Source organism: Lissotriton helveticus, chromosome 5_1 (assembly GCF_964261635.1).
Source record: "Lissotriton helveticus chromosome 5_1, aLisHel1.1, whole genome shotgun sequence".
Taxonomy (NCBI): Eukaryota; Metazoa; Chordata; class Amphibia; order Caudata; family Salamandridae; genus Lissotriton; species Lissotriton helveticus.
The window spans coordinates 1288928618-1288952643 of record NC_136065.1 but is presented as its reverse complement, the minus strand read 5'-3'; the positions used below and the strand labels follow the sequence as shown (position 1 = coordinate 1288952643).

At 43.2% G+C, this 24026-nt stretch overlaps 1 protein-coding gene across 1 annotated transcript in view; it reads right to left on the bottom strand.

The window, feature by feature from the left end:
* The window catches only part of PPFIA4 (PPFI scaffold protein A4), a 1997086-nt gene that overhangs the window by 939599 nt on the left and 1033461 nt on the right, over positions 1-24026 (bottom strand). The window contains exon 18 of the mRNA XM_078644121.1: positions 18504-18645. Coding sequence (XP_078500247.1) covers positions 18504-18645 — 142 coding nt within the window. The remainder of the gene's footprint in view (positions 1-18503; positions 18646-24026) is intronic.

Here is a 24026-nt window from a genome sequence, read left to right as displayed (position 1 = left end):
ATTTGGTATATGAGAAATACACATGAAATGGCTCTTAATATGGCTATACAGAAAGAAAGTTCGAGACCATTTCATCACATAATAAAATATTTGTGAACATACCAGCGGGCAACTAAAGTTTATAAAGTATCTAAAAATAGAAATCTTAGTTCTCTAGGAATAGTTTCTTACTTTAAGCAGAAGATAAGTGTCCCGAAAATTTTGTAAAAAATAATTTGGGGCTGCTAAAAAATTGCTGTCCGTGAACTGGTGGGAAAAATTGTTCATGTGACTTTATTTTTAAAGTTGAAGGCCGAATTCAGGGAACGCCGTGTGCGAGCTTGCTCAAAAGTCTCTATTTCTGTTCTGGAGAGAACATCATATCATTAAGGCTTTCGAAAAAACTGTCAACAGCTTCATGGGAAAGTTCCACTAAGTCGGAAATAGGTGTAACCATGCATTCGTGCGCATGATTGTCTCCATTGACATTCTGATTTGCATTGCTGACAGAAGGTCGTACCTGATCGATGCTGCTTTCATCTTGAACTTCACTACTCTTCAATCGTAGTGGTGAAGATTCCACGAATGCCGTCATCAGGATTGGCAGCCTTTGAGGGCAGCACAAAGCGTGAACCTTGGTAGGAACCAACAATGTATCTGCATCCACTGGCGCATCCGATTGTAGCGTCAGACAGGTGTCTAACACGCATTCTTCTCCGCATAGCAGACACCTTAATACAGGTAAAACACATCTTTGCCACATTGGTCGAAATGATAGAAACCAAGTCATGTTCAGGTCTCTAAGCCGGGAGAGTCCCAGGATTTTTGATATCCGGTCCCGGTATCCAATGGCTAGGATTGTATCTTCCATTGTCGCGAGAGTTTGATCTGTGACATGGGTTGCCATAACGAAAAATAAGGACTAAGAATAGGATTCCTGCAATTAGTCCCAGGATCAGGGGAAGTCCGCCAAAAATCGAATGGACGAAATCTGGAAAAATACCCAGTATGGCTTTGAATGGTGTTAATGCCATCGAAAATACTGTCTTAAATACCTTTGAGACCCCAGTGGTATCAGAAATATTTAAGATTTCGCTCAGGATTTCCGCGAAATGTACGGGGGAATTAGTTGATAATAATGTATGTATCTCTGCAGTCGTCCTTGCGACTTGTAGATCATACATTTCTTTTGATGATGTGAGCCTTGTAGGCGTCTGAAGAAGCACTGTTTTCATTCTGCTTAAAGTATCTATTCGAATAGAAGTAATTTTCAAATTGGGCCATGCCCTTGCCTCCCTGTCTGGAAAGGAGCTGGGGAACAAAGAACGTCCACAGCACTTGACCTTCGCAGTCGTAGTGACTAGATAAGGAGTCCCGGGCATAAGACTACAACATCTGCGGTCTACAATAAGAATGTAACTCCCATTATAGAGTCTTTGAAAGAATGGTTCTATTTCAGTTGCAGGTGCGCCTTGCCGGTGACATGAAAGGTTGTATGAATGCCCCTCACAGGCTCCATGCAAACTAATTCCGTTACACAGAAGCGTGCCGCTTAGTGACATAGCACAATTGTTGCCACTAAGAAACACTTTCTGTCCTTTATTACTGACACATGCATGTGAATAGGGCAGGTTCCAAGTTGTTTTAAGGTACCCCTTTCCCAATTTCTCGTACATGCCAGCCTGTATATATTTTTGGCAGTATTGAAACCTGAAGGTTGAGATTGGAATATTTATGATTCCGTGGATTATCCATTCACTGACAGGTCGTTCTGACATTGTCATTGGTAATCTTTCTAGTTTTTCAATGCTCAAGATTGTATAATCAGCACCCTTCTGCGCCATACCGATTTGTCTATCAGTAAGGTTAAAGATTTGGAATAGTGACGTTGTGTTGATTAAACGCCATGGCACATAGCCTGAACGCATTTTTTGTAACGTCCAGCCAAGCTGTACAATAGAACGCAATTGTGACTGACCATGTTGTAATAACAGTAAGTCTTGCGATAATATGTCGATTGCTGAAGACACAATGCTGTCCAATGAAAAAATTCTGGAGGACAGAGTCATTAACCCATTGTCCACTACAGAAAGTGATTTTTCCAAATTAATACGGTCAATTTCCCGTATTCTTTCTGCTGTTTCAATTTGATTAACCTTCCAGGCCTCATTGTATGCTGCATATACAGAGGCTGCTATGAAACGCTTTTGACGCTGTTTGCGTGGTCCCATTATGAAATCACGCAAGTCAGCACCATCAGTAAGTAAAGTTAGGTGTTGCTTAATTTCAGGCAGTGTGGAAGTTTGTAGCCATTGAAGGCATAATTTGCCCACACTGTAGGTGGTTATTATCCCTGGGTGATGTCTTTGAGGATATCTAGGGTCTGGCCTGTTCATTTTGAAACCTTGTGTTTTGTTCAGGAATCTGTCTTGACAGTTATTAGTATCTGTGGGCCAGATTAACAATTGTTTCCAATCAGGATGTGTTCTGTTTTGGTTTAATATATGGTTTACGTCTATCTCTTCATCTGTATCAGAGCTATTGCTAAACATTGTTGGCTTTGGAATAGACGGTTTAATTAAATCTTTGATTTTGGCTAAGCCAAGACAGGTGGTTTGTTGAACAGTGTCATTTAAAAATATCATTTGTTCTGGCATCATGCAAGCTCTAAACAAAGCTTCTAAACCCTGTACTTGCCATTCTTTTGTACCCCAAACACTTTTCAAATCAACATTTTTGTCCCAATAATCAAATCCAAAGGTATTCATTTCTTCGAAGAATGAATCTGAATATATCAACTTTGTGTTGGTTATCATGGATTTCATCCCTGTTTTGTTTGACAATTTAAAATAAAATGTTTCAGCATTACTTGTGTTAAAACCTGAAAAATATGAATATTTGTCGTAAACAGTTCTTGAGCTCCCTTTTGGAGGTGTTGCACAATGTTCCCATTGATTATAATTTAACACATTTCTAGGTTGTGCAGATCTATGTAAAAAGTGATTACCATAGTGGTTATAGCAATACATATTATCATAATTTGTAGAACCTTGCAAATAATCATGTTTGGTAAATTTAGCAGACATTACTAAATCAGACATCATGTTATTAATGCTTTCGAAGTCCCAATCATCAGCAAATGAGTTTGGTTTTGCAAAGTCACTCAAGGAGATCTTGATTTGGTGTGGATATTTCAGGATCTCGACCGGACCATAAATTTCATAGTCAGTGTTGTCCCAGGCTACCCCACCAGGTATCGGATTGGCTGTGAAGTTGGCTGAAGAAAGTTCTCTTTTCTCGACGTGTGAAGATGTGTGTGGTTTGAGGACCAAGTTGATGTTCTGACTTGCTGTGTCCATTTTAGCATATTTTCCCTCAATGAAGCGTCCCAAAGTTAATACCATGATGAGCCAGAGTATGAGGATAAATGCACCAAAACCCACCCAAAATTCAATCCATGGAGAAATCAGATATGTTTCTTTCAGTTGGTTCAAAAGTTCCTTAGCTTTGTCTTTAAAGGATTTTGATGATGGCTGTGTCTTTGATTCACTGAGGCTTTCAGAGGAATCATCGAAGTTGATGAAGTAGCCGGATGCAGTTCTGTTAATTGTTCCAATTGCTTCAGGATTTTTGTTTCTTGAATTGTCACCTGGTACTTCATTATAGATTGGTGTGTCTCTGCTAAATGTTTTTATTTGGGTTTTCAGAGGTCTGAGTTCTATTGCATTGTTGCATAGTCCTTGTTGTTCTTCTGTAGGCGTTTCGAATGTGATGAGCCTCTTTGTTAGGACCTCTGTACTGGTAGCAAACCTTGGTGTTCTGCTACTTATTGGGAGTCCACTTGGCCTACTGTTTGTTATCGGCCACATGTTGTGGTTTTACCAGGTCGATGGATACAACTCGGTTCTCCTTTTTACCAGCAAGTGGCGGTAGTACAACTGATCTTGTCCCGTTGACAGACAAGACAGGAACTGCTTTTCTGTAAGAAGGCCCAAATTCCTTCTTTACCGCGATCTTCTCCCTGACTAGATCCCCGACTTTTGGAATCCAGACAGGTCTTGCTGGGACAGGTGGTGATTCTTCAGTGGTTGTTGGCTGTTGTTTCAACTGTATGTTGCTCAGGTCTTTTCTTGTTTTGTTTAAGTCCTGCAAAATAGCCAAACGGTCTTTGACATCAAAGCTTTTTTCTTTAACCACTGAAGTCTGACTGTCGAGGTCAGAGATAATCATTCTAGTTCCAAATAATAATTCGTACGGACGGAATCCCTTCAGAGAATTTCTTGGCAAGTTATTTAGACTACGTTGGACACTTATTAGATGTTTGACCCACCCAGTTCCCGAACCTAATTTCCTTTCCGCTATAGATTGCTTTATGCCTTGGTTTTTTCTTTACACCATCCCGTACCCTCAGGAAGGAAGTGAGAAGATTCCCGCTGGACTGTGCTCATTCGGCCATGTTTCCCCCCAGGCTGGTGGGCTTGAGTGAAAACAATAGTCGAACGTAGCATGCTCTTAGCGTATATGCCATTTAGACTCGCAAATCTTTGTATAACAGTCCGGACGTCAGCCGAGTGCTGAGGATCTACATTATAAGTGAAAACTAGCCTGTATATGTTAATCGCAAGCCCTGCTTTTTACTGGTGATATTATCTGCCTTGATACGACGAGGTATTAAACTGTTTCTCTCCCCACTGCGATCTCTGTTGCAGTTTGGGCAGTTTTTTACAAACATGGTGTGATGCAGGCTCATGCCTGGCCACCAGTACCGTGATTGTAATTCTTCCAGAGAATCTTTTAATTTAAGGTGTCTGAGACCCTCGCCCATGTGTGCGTCTGCGATTAACAAGTTTCTCCTGTCCATGTTTGGAATCACTCTATCCCCCACTCCAGGGATTCGAGCAAAAGGGACGGAGTTTGCATCGATTATGTATGTATAATTGAGTGGATAGTTGATCGGTAACGCTGAGCAGTCGCCTTTTGATGACGTTTTCACCGCCAGCACTGTTTCACCGTCAATGTATTTTAATGTACGCTTTTTTCGAACTACGGGAGCCGATTTAGTGGCTGCCGCTGCGGCTGTTTCAGCCAATGAATTCCCTACAACGTGAACGCCATCACGCTGATGACTCAGTGAGTGAGTCACGTGAGTCTTTGGTAGTTCTTTTTGCAAAAGAGCTATTTGTTCCCAGAGCAGTTTCTGCTTTATTGGTGCATCTGTGTCATCTTTGTATCCGTTCTGAATCCATGTCTGCAAATCCTTGTTATATGATTTGACGCAGTAATATGAATCTGACACTATAAGTGTCGGGAATTCGCGATCCGCATTATCTAGCGCCATTTTCAATGCTATTATTTCAGTTTGTTGTTCTGAATTAGTTTCAACTGAGTGTGTTTTTGTTAATAGAGGTCTTAGTTTACCTCCGCGCCACACTTCTTTTGTAATCTCACATGTGGGGTTGTATGCTTGTTCTCCCCAAACGGAGGGTTGAGCATGTCCGTCTGTATAGATTACACAGGCGTAATGTCGTAGAGGCAGAATGTCGATTGGCAGAGGATACGTCTTTTCATATTTTAGATTTTTTAATTCTTCTAGTTCTGGATCAAAGTAGTAGTATACTTTGTCCGTTGTGATTGAATTCACCCATTGTATCCATTCCGGATTCAATGTTGTTGTTGGTAAATTACACGGTGTTGTTAGTGCCTCAAAGGCTGATTCTGCTGTTCTGACTGTGATATGTCTACCGTCAGCTATGTCTTTTTCTCTAGCTATTGCGGTTTGAACTGCACGAATGATTTTTTCTGTATTACTGAATTTCTGTTCAGCTTCTGTGTACAAGTGTGATTTGAATGCAATTGGTACCTTTTCTCCCTCATTAGAGGTCAGGTATGTGAATCCGCATCTCCCTGGGATGACTCGAATCACAAGATTGCGTGTGTTATCGCGTGTTTCTAATTTTGTTTTAATTAGCATGTCTGTTTGTAAGGATCTCAAAATTTCTGTGTGTGTTTGAGTCCAATTGGATCTTTTAAAGTCTGGTTTAATTAGATCATAAAGGGGTTTGACCCTTTCTGCGTAATTTGCAATGTATGTTCTTCCGAAATTTAGGAAGCCTAGAATTGACTGTAGGTTTTTTAGTGTTTTAGGAGCTTGGATTACGGCACATTTCTCTAGGAAATTGTCTGCCAGGCTTTTACCTTCACTTGATAACTCATATCCGAAGAACAGGACTGTCAGATGGGCAATTCTGGATTGTTTAAAGTTGAATTTGTAACCCTCTGCTGCGAACCCAAGTATTATGGTGTTCACTCTTTTCAAGTGAGTATCCAAGTCATCATCTGTTAAGTAAATGTCATCGACATAAGATAATGCTTCATCATCATATAGATGTAGTAATTCGGTTACTCTCGCTGAGAATACCCCCGGGCTGTTCTTGTACCCCTGGGCTAACCGACAGAATTGTTTTTGAGTGCCATTTACTGAGAATGCAGTTAAATATCTGCTCTCTGGTGCTATGTTTTGACAAAAGAATCCATTGGAGATGTCCAAGGTTGTTTTGTATTTTTTGCGCACTATGTTATTCATTAGTGCAGCACTGTGTGAGTTTTGCACTGCAAAGGTTTTGCAACATGTGTTAAGGTGTCGGTAATCCAAAACTAGACGATATGAATTGTCTGGTTTGGAGACCGGAAACAAAGGATTGTTCATTTGTGAGGTGCAAGTTTCAATCACCCCCTGGTATTCTAGCTGATCTAGTATTTCATTTACCTGTTTTTTAGCTTCTTGCTTAATTGGGTACTGCCTTTGTGCAGTAGGTTGTGATTTTAACTGGATTTTGTGAGGAGGAGAATCCTCATCCCATCCTACATGATTTTTATATAAAGCAGGTGCTAAGGCCACTGCCCACTTTCTAGCAAGTGTGTATTTTTTATGAATCGGGATTTGATTCGAGAAGGCAGGCATAATTACTTCTTCGCCATGAGGGCACTCCCTGACAAACTCTGGTGGCCAGTCTTTTTCAGCTAGAAGGATGTCATAACCCTTGGAGAGGTTATCCCAAAATAGTCCCCTTATTTTCCTAGTCTTATCTCCCTCTATACGTAATGTTATCTCGTATATCTTGTGGGGTTTGCTAACTCTGGTGTCTGCAGTTTCCACTTGAAGATATTCATTCGTGTCCACTGTCTCCAGATGATTCATAAGGACTTTGCGAGCTATGCTCACTTCTGCTGCGCTGTCTAGCATTGTCTGAGCCCACTCTCCGTTTTTCAGTTGTGTCCTCAGTATTCTCGGCATTGTTAACTACCTTGATACTGGCTACCTTCTTTTTTGGAAATTGTAATTTCTTTTTTTGTTGAGCAGGTTCCTTGTCTTTGGACTTGGCGTGCTCTTCTCTTTGTTCTGATCGTCCTCTTCTTTCCGATTTCTGCGAGGAAGTCTGAAAAGATTGAGAGGGACGTGTATCAATGTCTTGATATCTATCAGGTTTTTTAATATTATCCCTATTTCTAAGGTTATATCTTTTCCCAGAGGGGTCACTCTGGGGTGACCTGTGTCTCTGGTTCGGAGATTTCTCCCTTCGCCTAGGAGACCTTCCTCGGGACTGGAATTTCTTTTCTTTTGGATTGGATTGTTTGTTTCCATCCCAGTTCTTTTTTGGTGAATTATTATTAAAAAATATTTTTTCTGGACTTTCAGTCAGTTGCGGTTTTACTGGTATTCCACCTAAACTATCTCTACCTAGTTCTTCATAGGATTTTTCTATGATTCTGGCAATTTCAGCTGGTTGGTCTGCTATATCTGTCTCTTTTAACCTCTGGCGGATCGCCACGTTTGCTGCTTCACCTTTTATATTGGCTAATAATATAGTCGAGACCTGCTTGAAGTCTTTCAGTAATTTCATACCAAGAGTTAAAGCTGGTTCTGGACCGTATTCATCTTGAATTTGTTTTAGCACATCTGGTATTACCGAAATGGATGGAACACCGTGCGTTTTTGTGTAGATTGAAGCAAAGACTGTACCCCAAGTGTCACAGTCCTCTATGTGTGGTGCGATTCCCATTGGGAGACATATAGTCAGAATCCTGTGTTTTTCTAGCGGGGTGGTGTCAGGAAACACCGCCTCTATTTGGGTGATTTTCTGTGCCAACCAGAATGGTATCTGTTCCCGTTTAGCCGGGACTTTACCTAGGCAGGATTGGATGTTCTGTGGTGTGATTTTATTTGTGTTCCCCTGGTGAGGGGTCAGCTGTGGAAGTTTAATCGCTGGCTGAATTGTTGAAGTCCGCATTATATACTGGACTAATTGTCTATGAATTTTTAGTAATTGTTTTAGCTGTATTAACAGCTCTCCTGTAGACATTCCTTCGATGTCTGGGTGTGGTGTGTATCCGGCTAAGACCGGCCACGTTGCTCCTGGTCTACCTAAAGGACCGAGCCTGGTGATGTGATTATTATGTATTAGGGCGCCATCAAATAAGAGCAAATGCTCTTGGAATTTGAGTGGTACTTCCACCTTCTCGAAAGGAGTGTAAATGTCGGGTGGAACCTCTATTTTGTAATAGTGGAAGTACTTTGTTACAGCATTTGCTGCTGGAAAATGTATCCATGTATAGTATACCTCTGTCTGCCGATATTCGTGTGCCTCAATTATGAATATGACTGTGCCACCTCTAGGTGTCAGTCCATTTTCTATAAGTTTTAAGGTTATAGATTTCCTTTTGGCGACCGGGATGAGTATTATATCCCCGTCCGCATCTAGTGCTGCAGTATCAGCTGCTGCTATTTCAGCTGCTAATCTAACTGCCTCTCTTTCATCCTCATTGTCAGACATTTTACTGTCAATAAGGTTATTTTGTTTGTTTGCAGATCAGGTTTCTTATGGAAACAGAGATTAGATGCACAATATTTTGGAACAGTGTATCCTTCAACGTTGACTAAACCAAGAACCTTACATAGGAGTTCCCTCCTGCGAGGTTTTGGAGGATATTACCTTTCACCCACTCCAGACGTCTTTGGAGTATTTGGGAAAAGGGGTCTGAGTGAGAAAGCACGACTGAGTTACTCTAAATGTCTTACGTTAGTTTTATCGCCCTTTCCAAACGCGTTGGGCGCCATGTAGTGTAGTTCCTATCTTCCCAATAGGCTCTGCGCATTGGAATAATACCTACAGCAGTAAAGGCCTAGGCCAGACGTTAACTAGGTCTACTACTGTCGATACTAGACTTAAGTTTTGGGTTTGCCAGCGTAGCTCAGAGTTCGCTAGAAACTTTCTCGAATGTTCAGGAAAGAATTAACTCCCCTGATTAGACAAGAAGGGATTTAGTTTCTGACAACCATAGAACATGACAACTTTGCTCTCCCCTAATCAAGAGTGTATCTCCAGAGTCGTGTGAGCACAAGGCAATTATTTTACTCAGTCAGTACGTGCATTCTTAGTCTCATCAGATTGTAGAGAAAAGGAAGAGACGGGCGTGTTCAATAAAAGGTGTTATTTATTGATCAGTCTCTTTTCTCGTACAAGAGAAATGGATCGATATTATTGCAATACTTATAGTTAAGTAAAGTGCATACATTAAAAGCAATAGTATAAAATAATACTGTAAAAACATTGATATGGTTTCTGAGCCATATGATGTTTAAAATGATTAAAATATATTTACATACACATATACATTTGACTAAACGTACTCAACTGGTGTTTCTAAATACGCCTACCCCATGTACCTGACCTAAGTCTAATGCGTGGGCGGGAATAGAAAGTTACAGTTTAAGTTAAGTTTGTTTTTGCCAAGTGAATAACTAAAGAATTCTCTGTGAGGGGTTATTCAGTTCTGTACCTGGAAGTTAGGATGAATGAGGAATGGTATCTCTTTCTCTGCTCTCGATATTCCAGGCTGCCTGCGAGGGCTGCCCGAAAGCGCCGGTGCTGGGTCTCTCGGCAAGAGATAGCAGCGCGTCTCTCAGCGCGTCAGGAAGGCGGGGCTGCTGCCAGCGGGGTCTGTTCTGCTTCTGGGCTTCGGCAAGTATGGCTGCTCCGTCTCGTCACCACGCGTGTGTTTGCATAGGGCAAGATCGGCAATATTTATACCTTAAAGGTGCCGAGATTGACGTAAGGATGGACATAGATACGTCAATAAAGATGTCATACGACTTGCTCGTTAGCACATTCTTTTACTGAAGTTCTCTGTGAAATCAAAACAATGGCCGCACGGATTTTCCAGGTTGTCATAGGTTTGATTTGTTATGAGAACGTCGTATGCCTTATCAGGGGCTGGAGGAATGTCGCTTGTCTAATTAGATCTCAAGCGTTATGACCTAATCAGATAACACGTTCCTGTGCCGTAGTGTGACTGCGTCAGATAACGGTATCTGCATCATGGGGGCTTTTCTTGCCTCATGGGCTGACTGTTAGTTAACTTGATAGTTAGTTTAACCAGAATAGGGTCAGGAATAGGGGGATCGATTCAGAACCTATAGGAATACATGACAATGCAACCATGTTACCTCTGGCAGTTGGGAAAACTTTGGTTATGTATTTTAGGTGCATGGCTATCACAGGTGGAAGGCTACTTTACAGACCATGAATATTGATGAAGATGATGGTTGGCTGTTGTGTGTAGTGTAAGATATGTGTACATAGTTAAAAGTTTTCAAAAAAGCTCTCTAAGCAGAAGAGGTGTGTCTCATCAAATGCTGTAGAGAGAATGACTAAAATGGGTGGCAATCTCCAACTGCTACAATGGGAAATGTTATGAACTAATCAAATGCTTTTTTTTATGGTCACATGATAATCGCGCACCCAGCCCACAAGGAGACCGCACCCAACGCAATTTTGAGAAAATATATTTACCATAATATAAGTTTATTACAGTTAGAAATATATAAATGTTTAATATTTTAGATTATCGCTTGCTCTCATATACACTTTAAAGGTATTTAGATATAGTTTGAGACATAAAAAAAAAGAGGGAATGGCGTACCCGGCGTTACACCATACACCTATGACGTAACACAGGGCCTGGCAGCGTGCACTCAATGCATATGCAACGTGCAGCGGGCGCGACCCCATACGTACATGATGTAAGGCGCGGCTTGGTACTGCGCACCCATCGTATACCAAAGCAGCAGTTGGCGCGACCTCATATGTCTATGATGTTATGCAGGACGCGGTGCCACAAACCCGTCGGATACGAAATGCGCAACATTTACGAGTTTAGCAATATGGCCGATAGGATTCGCGTGCTGATGAAGCTTGGTACACTACTGGTACGGGCCTCCAGTTTTCTCAACAACAAAAAAAAGATATACAGATTTTTTTTCAGATATAAAACATTACATCATTTTTAAAGTAGAAAAAGGATAATACACTTCCAAAATATTACAATAAATAGAAAAAATATAGGTTTTATAAATATTAAAATATGAAATTAACATTTAAAAAACCTTCAAAATTCACTGAAAAAAAACATAGGTTTTACAGACATTATAGTTAGGAACGAATATTTAAAAACCTTTGAAATTCACTAAAAAAACATAGGTTTCAGGGACGTTATAGTTAGTTGGACATTTGACTCATATAAAACCAGAGAAATTTGCCTGTTATAGTTAGTTGGGGTAACTATAACTTGCGCGCCTGCAATGCACTGCTGATGACGTCACATATTACATCACACATGACATGGTCAGTGACATCACTCATGACATCACTGATGACATCTCAAATGACATCACAATTAGAATTAGTGAACACGGCAGCAACTTTAGATGTTTGCTTAACACTACACATACAACTGCACACTTTCTTAGAAAAGGTCACACTGCCACAGAGTAGTGCATATTCAACTAAATGTATATGCACCTAACATAATTGGTTGAGAAGCATGTGATATGGATATCTTGAGCAGTGTAACAGCAAAACCTCCTCAGTTTGCCCCTCCAATTAGTATTAAGCGAATGTTGTGAAAGAGATGGCATATTACCTATGAGGTACCCCTCATATCTGACCATATCCTCAATAAGAATTAGGAGAGTGAAGTATTTTTATGTAGACTTTATGCACTTTCTAGTTCCAAGACGCTTAAAAAACCACATTACCCATGATGCACCCTTCTTATTGGCACAGGTCGTTACATGATCCTGGGACCTGAAACATGAAGATGCAGGCACAGTCACAGTCTACAGTACATGCAGCATCATAGGAATTGCTTTTCTCCTACACAAGAGCAAATCCATGGTCATCAAATTGGGAGTATACATTTCTCTATTAGGGGGTATACGATTCTAGTCCTTAATGAAGAAGAGGTTTATTTTCAGATGAAGCAAAACTTGATACTGTGACAATATCCATTTGGATTTCAGGTAATAGGACTACAATTCCCATGATTACTTGTTGACTCGAAGGTGACACAACAAACGTAATTCAGCACACACTATGCTTACGGCCCGGCTCACAAGAAAAGTGCTATGTGTATGGTTTAAATAGCGAGACTAAGCTTGGTTATCGGTACATACAAGAAGAGAGCGGTGTACTAAACGGTGTACTAAATAGGTACTAGAGGTGACATGATACCCTTGAGGACGTGAGTATAAACAAGGAGGTGACTTTTCTCTCTTGGCCTTATCTAGTACACTTCTTGCTATATATATATATCAGACGTTGCCAATCCTTCAGGGCGGATGAGCCCTACCTACCTTCTTTGTACAGACAAAATGAGTCTCTGTCAGACTGAGCAAAGGAAAGCCTGATAGACACTCTTTATGCTCAGGTCAGGCAGTATGGCGCTATCCATGTGCTAAATGCCCAGGTACCTCACTGCCTGAGCTGAACTATTCCAGGCTGTGGATTTCACAGCCCTGTGAGTGTGACCTCCACAGCCCTTCAAAGCACCACGAGGTTCTCCCCCTCCTGATGAGGGGGCGTGTCACAGATAAACTCGGATCTGGGCACTTCAGTTTTAAGGTCTTAAGTGCCCAGGGCTGAGTATCAATCAGTGACACCTCGTCACATTGTGGGGCGGCCACAGCAGTCTCACATAACCCATACCACTCTGTGATGAGTAAGGGATTACCGTCTCTTCTCATTGGCTGGCCAAGAGTTGGCAGTCCCATCCGCAGAGATTTCCTTCCTGCCATCCAAGATCACCACCCACAGCCCGGTAAGTTTGTCTTTTTTTAATGTTTAATGATCTGCCAAAGGCACGCCTAAGGCCAGCCCGTCTGCGCCTGGACCGCGCCCAGCACCAGAACCCCTGGCCCCTGCGAATGCCACAGCGCCCATCTCCGCTACGATGCCAGCACCCTCCACGCACTCAACACCAGACGAGCACACTCCTGCTTCCTGGCCTCCCCGAAACGCACCCAAGGACCCTTCTCCTGACAGAACTGCAGCTTCACCAGCAGCAAACTCGCAAAACCACCAACCAGGACAGCACGCAACCACCTCAGATGCATACTCCTGAACACCTGCTCCGCCCGCAAACACGCTGCTGAATCGACTGCAACGCATACAGAACGTCTCTGCACGCCTGATCCACGACATCTCTCGCCACAGCCACATCACAACTCACCTGAGAGACCTGCACTGGCTTCCCGTCAACAAGAGGATCACTTTCAAGATCCTCACCCACGCACACAAAGCACTCCACAACACCGGACCAGCATACCTCAACAAATGACTTGCTTTCTACACCCTGAACTGCCAGCTCCGCTTCGCTGACCTCGCCCTCACCACCGTCCCCCGCATCCAGAGAGCGACCATTGGCGGTAGATCATTCTCCTACCTCTCCGCCAAGTCCAAGAAAACCCTCCCCGTCCTCCTACAGCAGACCGAAGACCTACTTATCTTCAGGAGGCTACTCAAGACTTGACTATTTGAGCAGTAGCAGCAGCCCCATCCCTCAGCGCCTTGAGACCCTCACGGGTGAGTAGCCCGCTTTACAAATGTCTTGATTGATTGATTGATTGATTGATATTGTATAGAAGAATCCCTGCTCCATGGTTTATAGGGACCAGGATGAGACCCAATGTTGAGCATTCCACTATTAGAGTCAGTGAGAGTCTTAAAAATGAACCACTAAGGGTTTCTTGTGAGCTCTCTTATCAGCTTGCCTAAGGTTTAGGTGTATGAAGCCATTGTTAAAGGGTTTAGGACACCTCTTGTTTGTATACTCATTTCTGTGCAGATTAAATCTCTCTTGAGGGGCAGACGGTGGAAGCAGAGTTGTCAAGTGGGTGGCAGAGGATTCTTTCCTGTCCTGTAGGAAGTGGCCAGTCGGGGACAGGGGTCGAAGCCTGAGTACACATGAGGCACAAGCCTAAAGTGATTTTACCAGATGAATTCTCCAGTCAATAAAATCTGAAATGTTGTTCCTGTATCTGGAAAATTCTGGTGTGAGAATACCAGAACATTGTTAATTAGGGAGAGAAGTAAAGCAACAAGTAACATAGCTGTGCCCCGCTTCTATTCAGAATCTATATACACTTGACACTCTTGCTCTTGGTCAAACTCTCTATCACTCTGCATTTTAACTGGATGCAAATTACCATTAAAACTGTTTTTTAAACTAAAGGGTGAACATACCTGAAAACAAACATAAAGACAAGCAGAACTGACTATACATAGGACAATATGCAAGGGTTCGCTGGGATAGCCAAGGCCAATTGACAGATCCGATTAGAGTTGATAGGGCGGTGTATTGGCTCCTACTCTGCAATTTTTATAAATAGAGTTGTTCAGTATCTTGCTGATATTCCTGCTGATGCACCTCTTTGGGGGGAGTTAAGGTGACTACTCTACTGTTTGCTGATGTTACGCAGCTAGTCTCCAAGACCCCGAGAGGTCTGCAGCTGCTTTTAGATCAATTCTAGGCCTTTTGTGTAATGAGAGGCTTAGAGGTTAGTACCTCAAAGACCAAACGGTTAATGGTGAATCCCCACAAATCATTTAAAGGCAAGTTAAAACTAGGTGGGATTACCTTGGAGGGAGTGAACACCTTTGATTTGGTTGTCACTCTCTCCGAGGATTTGTCGTGGAAGCATCATGTAACAAAGCAGACTCTCCTGCATAGACCCTTTTTGAACATATTTATTCGATCTGGTCGCAGAGCTTTTGCTATCTACAATCTCCCCTTGTTCAGATGTAGTTTGTATGATGGTTGTATGAGTCTGTATGTGTTTGAATTAGTTTTGTGAAATGGATGTATTTATGTGATCTTCTACAGGAGTTCTCTTTGTTGAGGAATACTTTATATGTGTTTTCTGTATTTGATGTAATAACAGGATTGACCTTTTATTGTGATGTATACACTTCAAAAGAAAGTTTTAAAGATGACAAAAGAAGAAAAAAATGAAATTTTATAAATTATATAAAGAAATTAAATAAAAAATTACAACCAAATTATAATAGTCAAGTGTCACTGAAGTGAGTTAACTGATCATTGAGCCCAATAGTGATTTAGTCCTCAGGATAATAGAATGATAGGCCTTGAGGGAGCATCTTCAATGTGTAATACACTGATATTGACCAGGGATATCTTTTCAGTAGAACGCAATATGTGGCTGATGGGAAATTCAGTAGCTGAACAGCTAAACCTGGTGGGACAACTCAGAGACCTTAGACAATGTCATTTGGAATTAAGTAACAGGCTGGGAAGTTTTACTATGGTGAACACTGAGCACACCAGCATTTGGAGGGAGACAGAGCGGGCACATTGTTGTCCTGGTGCTGAAAAACAACATTCTTAGATCCCAACTGTGCTAATAGATCTATCAGGGGGGAAGTAATCAATATACAAAGGGGCATCAAGGAAGCATCAATGAAGCTGCTGCTGAATATTATCAAAGCTTGTATACCAATACCAGCAGTACGTATTTTGCATAAAGTCGTTCATATGTCCATGCAGCCCCTGTCTAACAGATTCATCCATTGCATCACCAAGCGCTAGAAGTGCCTCTTAAAATAGAGGAAATATAAAGTGCCATACACCAAATAGCGAGAGAAAAATGTAAGAATGGATGGACTTCTTAATGAGTTGTACACTACCCACAGAGCTCATGTTGTGCAGAAAACAGTAACAATGTATGGCTAAGCGAGAAATTCGGGAACGCTACTGGAATCCGTAAGGGGAGCATTGATAGTGATCCTACTCAAACAGGGTTGAGATACCTTGTGCATTCCTACTCTCCGTTATCCCTCCTAAACCTGAACTATAAGATTCAAAGGAAAATATTGGCGAATAGGTTGCTTCTTATTATTGCATCAGTAGTTCATGCTGAACAAAACAGGCTTATCCCAGGAAGAAATATCTTTTTCAACATCTGGCTCTCACTAGGATGGACAGAAGTGGATGATGGGAGTGATGATATGCGCCTGTCAGTGTCTCTCATCACTGCAAAGGCTTTTGACACTCTCAGGTGGCCGTACTTCATGCCTGTTCTCTGGAGCTTAAGGTTGGGTCTGGTGTTCCTCAGGTGGGTACAACTGTTGTATACTAACCCGGTGGCCAGAGTTCGGAAGAACCATATAATTTTGGACTGTATTAACATAGATAGCAGGAACAGACTATGAAGCCACTGGTATGTCTGCTGCTCATAAAAGCCCCAGAATAGGGGGAAGAAATATTTTGAAAATGGCACGTGATGTTATTGCATGTGGACTACACTATCATTTATCTCCACAATGCACAGGAGCCCCTGTCCAGCTTGATGGAAATTCTAGATTAGTTTGGGAAGATATCTGACCTTAAAATTAACTTGACCCCTTCTTGTTTGTTCCCCCTCCGATGAATATGGAGGAACATGGAAATTATACATTGCCTGCAAAGTTGGGTTGGAGACTAGATATGTTCAAATATCTGGGGGTACACATTTTCGTGCACCAGTCGGTTTCCTTCTGGATTGGTTCTCCACTCTCCCCTATGGGTCACGTGGCAATAGCCAAATGCTGCTTCTACAATGACTATTATATTTCTTTGTGCATTAGCAGTGATTTTAAAGAGGACATTCTTTACACAACTGCATGGTGTTCTTCCAAATGTAATTTGGGAGTAGGAAAATAGTGGCACTTCGTAAGCTACAACTCCAATTGATAAAGTATGGTCTGGAAGCTCCAAATTATGAAATGTATTATGCGGCTGCCTGACTGCAATGGCTCATGTGATGGCTAGGGGTAGCTCCCATCCTCAGAGGACCGATCTGCTCCAGATGCTGCAGGGCGGAACCATCCTCGACTGGCTACTGAATTTGACGTTGGCAGTAGCCAATAAGTGTAGCCTCGCAAAAGTGGTGAAAAAATGTTGATGTAAATACCTTTACTTGAGGTGCTAACCTTCTCCATATGAACCACAGCTACCAAATTCACAATAGTAACAGCAACCACCCATAGGGCTGTGACAGCTCAGAGCTTTCTGCATATGCCATTGTCAGTTGCGAGGGGAAGGCTGAAGAACTTACCTCATATAGCATCCATGGCAAAGTTGACGCTTGCACAAAACACAAGTTCAAATTCAGAAAATGGCACCAAGGACCAGTCAGACTATAGGATTTTTACTCTCGCAAAGGCCACTCATGAACAAGCTGAGAAGACAGTACAAGCTACATCCCATATCCTATAAATAGCTATATGTACCTCTGCTGGCTCCACTGTGAGAAACATTTAACTTGGTAGACGTCCACCACAAGCCCACCAGGTCATAGTGACTCTCTTCATACCTGCTTTAAGTTGAGGCAACTTACATCAGATGTTCCTGACAGGACCACCATGCCTTGCTTTGACCCTATTATGTATCCAGGTTGGGCTGTGTGCAGCAGAGGTTGGCCCAACCTGCAACGAGATACCCAACAGAAGGCCGTGAAAATTAGCGATTGGTCGTACGGCCTGCCTGTGACGAGGCAGTGCACCCAACACTCAGGAAACAGCAACCCCTGCCTTTGTCTGTGTGAAGTGGCTGATGGCTGCAATGCCTGGCATTCGGAAAGGTCCTGTCCTGAACCCCAAGAGTGGTCTACCACTGCAGCACGAGGCATGGGTAATTGGGTAATATTAGCCTATACTGCCATGTTACTCATAATGCAAATTTCAGACTAAAGGATGAATTAACTGATTTCTTTAGAAATGTCTGGATCATTTGAGCATCATCAGTTAGTATTCATTGCTTACCTGGGACTGCAAATGTTTGTTTTTGTTGGGGATGACAGGTTTTATCCAACTATGTGTATTATTTGAAGTGAGATTTTAAATGCAAAGTGCATTGTAAGGAAATGTAAACGTGGGACAGTGTAACTTTTTGCTGAAAGGGAGGATTCATTGGTATATACTTACATCAAGGATGGGCCTGCAAGAGTGAATTGGTCAGAGACACAGCAATGTCAATGTGTAAAAAAACATTTTCCTTCTAACAGCGCTGTTACAACTAAGAATCAATTTTTGCCAACCTAAGTATGTACTACAACATTTTTAAGTATTTTAGCATGAGCAGCATTTGCCTTGCAAGCAATGTATGTACAGATAATAAAACATGCATTTCACCTTCACAGGTTGCTCCTGCAGAGCGGTTAATCGCCCCTTCTGTGCTCGACGCAATACAGGTGACGTTCCAAGGGACTCCGACTTAGGGTCTACCAAAGAGGTCAGAGAATACCTCAGTTCTGTGGCACTACCTATGTGGGATCTGCAAGGCAAACAACCAAAGCATCAAACATTTCTAACAATTAGTAGATCATACATACATTTTATACAATGTAAGCTTACGCAGCACCTCCCCATTAATAGGACTAGGAGAACTTCAAATTACACCAGTGAAACCTACGGAATCCTTGAATATTGTATAATAATTCATTTTCTTGTAGGAGACTGGTCCGCACAGAAAAGGTCACTTTCTGCATGAAGCAGTTTTCCAGCTGTGCCCAGTCAGAGCTGCATATCTTCTACAGTGTGGAATGTCCTGTCTCTGCAGGGCTCTCCAGAGGAGCACACCTCCCCCATCGCTGCCCTGTCAATGATATAGATATTCAGCAGTACGAATATCTCTAGCATCACGAGGCCATTGCTACATGCTTAGCTACCTGGGCACATTGCGCCTTTATTAGCAACTCCCAACCTACGGGTTGTTTTATTCTACCAAGGGTACCTTCTCATTAAAATTTCTCTAGGTATACCCTTAGGTAGTTTTAACCTCACTACACGCACGATAGCACGTTACCCTAGGATTCTACCCACACACCGCAGCATGCACTCACCTGCAGTTGTCTAAAAGATCTCCGATAAAGTGACCCTTCGGGGACCCGTAGGCCATTGCACCGCCGGCCCGACGAGGAGCAACTGCCCAAATGATGAAGCATGACATCCTTCAGGGTGTGTGAGGGAAACATGAGACAATAATTGTCTTTTCTGAGCACTTTTCCACACTCCTCATACTGAGTCCGCGACCTAGCGCTTCTCCTAGTTCTCTATACTACCCTTTCTGCAACAGTGCCCCCCCTTTTTGTATTTACCATTGCTACATGTAGTCACTAGTATATGACTCCTCAAATAGTATCCTGTCCCTGAACTTCATAAGGTCAAACTTTTTCCAGCAGTGCCCTTGTAGCATTATAGATCCTCAGCAGTGAGCTTCCTCCAGCAGTGCCCTTGCAGCGCTATAGAGCCTCAGCAGTCTGAGCTTCCTCCAGCAGTGCCCTTGCAGCACTATAGATCCTCAGCAGTGTGAGTTTCCTCCAGCTTTGACTTGGCAGCGCTATAGATCCTCAGCAGTGTGAGCTTCCTCCAGCAGTGCCCCTGTAGCATTATAGATCCTCAGCAGTGAGCTTCCTCCAGCAGAGCTCTTGCAGCGCTATAGATCCTCAGCAGTGTGAGCTTCCTCCAGCAGTGCCCTTGGAGCGCTATAGATCCTCAGCAGTGTGAGCTTCCTCCAGCAGCGCCCTTGCTGCGCTATGGATCCTCAGCATTGCGAGCTTTCTCCAGCAGTGCCCTTGCAGCACTATAAATCCTCAGCAGTGTGAGCTTCCATCAGCAATGCCCTTGCAGGGCTATAGATCCTCAGCAGTGTGAGCTTCCTCCAGTAGTGCCCTTGCAGCGCTATAGATCATCAGCAGTGTGAGCTTCCTCCAGCAGTGCCCTTGCAGTACTATAGATCCTCAGCAGTAAAGCTTCCTCCAGCAGTGCCTAGTAAGTGGTATAGGCATTCATCAGTGCATGAATCCTACAGGTGTCAGCGCTATGACTATTCAGTAATATGAGATTCCTTTAGCAGTACTCAGCCAGGAATATAGGTCTGCTAAGGGCAGTGCCCTGTCGCTACTACAGTTATTCAGCAGCACAGTGCAGTATCCTGTCTACTGGACTCCAGCAGTGTGAGTTTGCTCCAGCAGTGTGAGTTTGCTCCAGCAGTTCTCGATCAATGGTGTAGGTGTTGAGCTCCATGAACTTCCTTTAGGATTGTCTTGTCCTCATATGAGGCTCCAGCAGTGTGAGCTTCCTGCACCAGTGCTACTGATATTCAGCAGCGTGAACCTCAGCCAGGGCAGACCTACCCCTGCTATGGAATCCCAGGAGTGAAGGCCTTCTGAAGAAGCGCCTGGCCATTGCTAGGGAAAAAGGGCTGTCATGTTCTGTCAAGGAGCAGATGCTGTGAAGGTCTGTCAATTTTCCTTCTTGACTGCCCGAGGAAATAGAGAGTCTTCCCCGCAGCCACAGTGACAACTTATAATTAATAGTACAGGTTAAAGTGCCTCCTTAAGAAGGTCCCATGTAGGTGGGAAATGTCACAAAGGAGCAGCTGGCGGATGCCCACAGTGCTCGAGACCTATGCCACAACAGTTTTGGGCAGTTCTGGGGAAAACACTTGCAGTAATTGAGTGACAAAACAGTAGCAGGACATTCCTGAGGGAACTATCTCAAGGTCCTTTCTAATGGGAACTGCTTACCTCATCTCTGTGATTAGGAGCAAGTTTTAAAAATTCAGAACACCTGAAGTCTCACCTTTTCCAAAAGGGTTTGGGCAGTCTGCCTTGCTGATAATCAGACCTATCATATATGCTTGTATTCTTACTGAAATTATCATCTCAGCAAATTATCTTTCACCATCAACCTCCCCTGACAGCAGTCTGAAGTGCCTTTCTGGTTACCCCAGTACTGGAAAATAACAGCAACTAAAATAATAAAATAAAAATAGTTAGGATGGTCTAGGTCAGTAGACATGCTAGGATACAGATGCAGAACGTTCCCACTGCTGGAGGTCGATAATTGGCGATAGACACTGTTCAGGACAGATCACACCGTAAGAGTCCTGTAAGAGTGACAGTGCATGGGGGGAAGATGGCGGCTGGGTAGGACGCTCAGCCGATGTGCTCCTGACTCCGTGATTCATGAGGAGATGACGTGAAGCCGGACAAACACCACAAAGCATGAGGAGATAGCAGAGACAACAAACAAACAGGCGACAAAGGATTTCTTACTTTTTGGGTGGCCACGGAATGGTACATTATCGGGAATCGGCATCCGTGGTGGAGGAGAGTTCGCGCCGCGCTGAGTGGAAGGACGCGGAGCCGGAGAGGTGTTGCTGCTTGAGTCTCTGGGTAGCGGCTGCGAGAGCTAGGTCGCGATGCTGCCGGGCCGCCGGAAGACTGAAGTTTCAATTCCGGGGCGCAAGCGGCAGAACAAGCGGAGGAAGCGGTGAGTCCCTGTCAGATTACAAGGGGAAAAGCGAGGGTAAAACTCTGTGCCGAGCGCTTGGGGGACTAAAAGCTAGATTGAACGACATGGAGGGGGAGACTATTCACCAAAGCAACAGCGATCAAAGCAGCCAAAGCAGTCAAAGCAGTCAGAGCCAAAGCAGCCAGAGCAAAAAGGAGATACAATTGTACAATGATATAGAAGCACCAGCCTTTAAAGAGGGGTTTAAAGAGTGGTCAACCGCAGATACTGTCATTGAAAAATTTAATTTAAAGAGAGACAAGTATTCATTAGTTGTGTCTACATGCGTAACTGCTACAATCATCTCCCAAAACTCCCAAACCTTACACACTAATAAACTAAGATACAGAACGGACAAACAGCTCATGAGTGACCTGTTAAGTACAGCAAAGGAGGGTGACAAAAGAGACTACAGTGAACCGGAGGAGACCCCCCCTCAATCAGAATCAGCAGAAGCAAAAGCCCAGGGAGGGCAGCCCTTAAAATCACAAGGGAAACTAGTCATATCCACCTATAGCCTGCGAAACAGAAATTTCCTCAAGCAAGAGCAGTATCCTAAAGGAATATCTCCAAGGGAGATAAAAAAAAAGCACAGAAAACAGGCTAGAGAGAGCACCAAGGCTGCTTAAGGGAAAAATAGTTTCCTCGTCTCAAACCAAAACCAAAACCAAATTAAAAGTGACACCTTCATTAAGATCCTATTTTAAAATACAACAGCAACAGGGTCCTCAGGCTTATAAGCAGGCTCAATCTCTCTCACACGGCTTTTCAATTCTGAGGACGGAAGAAGATAATCTCTTCCCAGACACAGTATTACCACCAACTCTGTTCGAGACCCCACAGACATTGTTGGAATCGGAAAAAAATAATACAAAAAAAGAGAACAGAAGTAAGAACAAAAGTAGGGCTGAAACAAAGTGCTTGGAGGATATCTGGAAGGTTAACAAGGGAACCAAGCTGGGAAAAGTAATTAAGCCCCAAGAAGCACTCATGGCGGAGGGAGGAGAAAAGGAAAACTCCGTAGAAACAACGCAGAAGATCACAGAACATGAGGAAAGATCACAAGGGGGGCAAAAAGAATCCCAGAAATCCCAGAAAAATCAAACAGAGGAATTCCTAGAAAAAATATGGACAGAAATGAAGGAAAAATTCTCTATCTCCGAAGCCAAACAAGACAAAATTCAGGAAGCTTGTGAAAAGCTGGACAATAAACTAAACGCTTTGGGCGACAGAGTGACGGTGGTAGAAACTGAAGTGGCCGCCCTGGACAAAATGGTGGAAAGGAATCGGAAATAAATAAATTCTCTGAGACAGGAAAGTAAAATAATGAATGAAAAGATGGAGTCATTGGAAAATCAAGCAAGAAAGAACAATATCAGGATTTTGAATGTTCCGGAAAATCAAGAGGGATCGGACATGAAGAAATTTGTGGTAGCACTTCTGGCAAGTTCAAGTTCAAGTTCGGGCATTTATATAGCGCACTACTCACCCAGAGGGTCTCAAGGCGCTAGAGGGAAGGGTTCATTGTTTATCGAAAAGCCAGGTTTTCAATTCTTTTCTGAAGGAGAAGTGATTCTGAGTAAGGCGGATGTGGGTGGGGAGTGAGTTCCAGGTCTTGGCAGCCAGGAAGGAGAAGGATCTGCCGCCCATGGTGGTTTTTCGGATGCGCGGGACTGCGGCGAGGGCTTGACTGGATGATCTAAGTTGGCGGGTGGGATAGTAGAAGGACAGTCGGGAGTTGAGGCATTCTGGTCCTAGATTATAGAGGGCCTTGTGTGCGTGGGTAAGAAGGCGGAAAGTGATTCTTTTGTTGACGGGAAGCCAGTGTAGGTTTTTTAAGTGTCCGGTGATGTGCTCTTGGCGCGGGATGTCTAATATGAGTCTCGCTGATGCGTTTTGGATTCGCTGGAGCTTTTTCTGCAATTTTGTTGTAATTCCGGCGTAGAGAGTGTTGCCATAGTCCAGTCGACTTGTGACCAGTGCATGGGTGACAGTCTTTCTTGTTTCGAGGGGGATCCAGAGGAAGATCTTTTTGAGGATGCGAAGGACATTGAAGCAGGAGGACGATACGGCGTTGACTTGTCTGGACATTGAGAGAGAGGATTCTAGAATGAAGCCAAGGTTACGTGCATGGTCAGTGGGAGTGGGCGCTGATCCCAGAGTGGAAGGCCACCAAGAGTCATCCCACGCTGAGGGGGAGGATCCAAGGATGAGCACTTCAGTTTTGTCTGAGTTGAGTTTTAAGCGGCTCTGTTGCATCCATTCGGCTACTTCTTTCATGCCTTCGTGAAGATTGTCCTTGGCGGTGTTGGGGTCTTTGGTGAGGGAAAGTATCAGCTGGGTGTCGTCGGCGTAGGA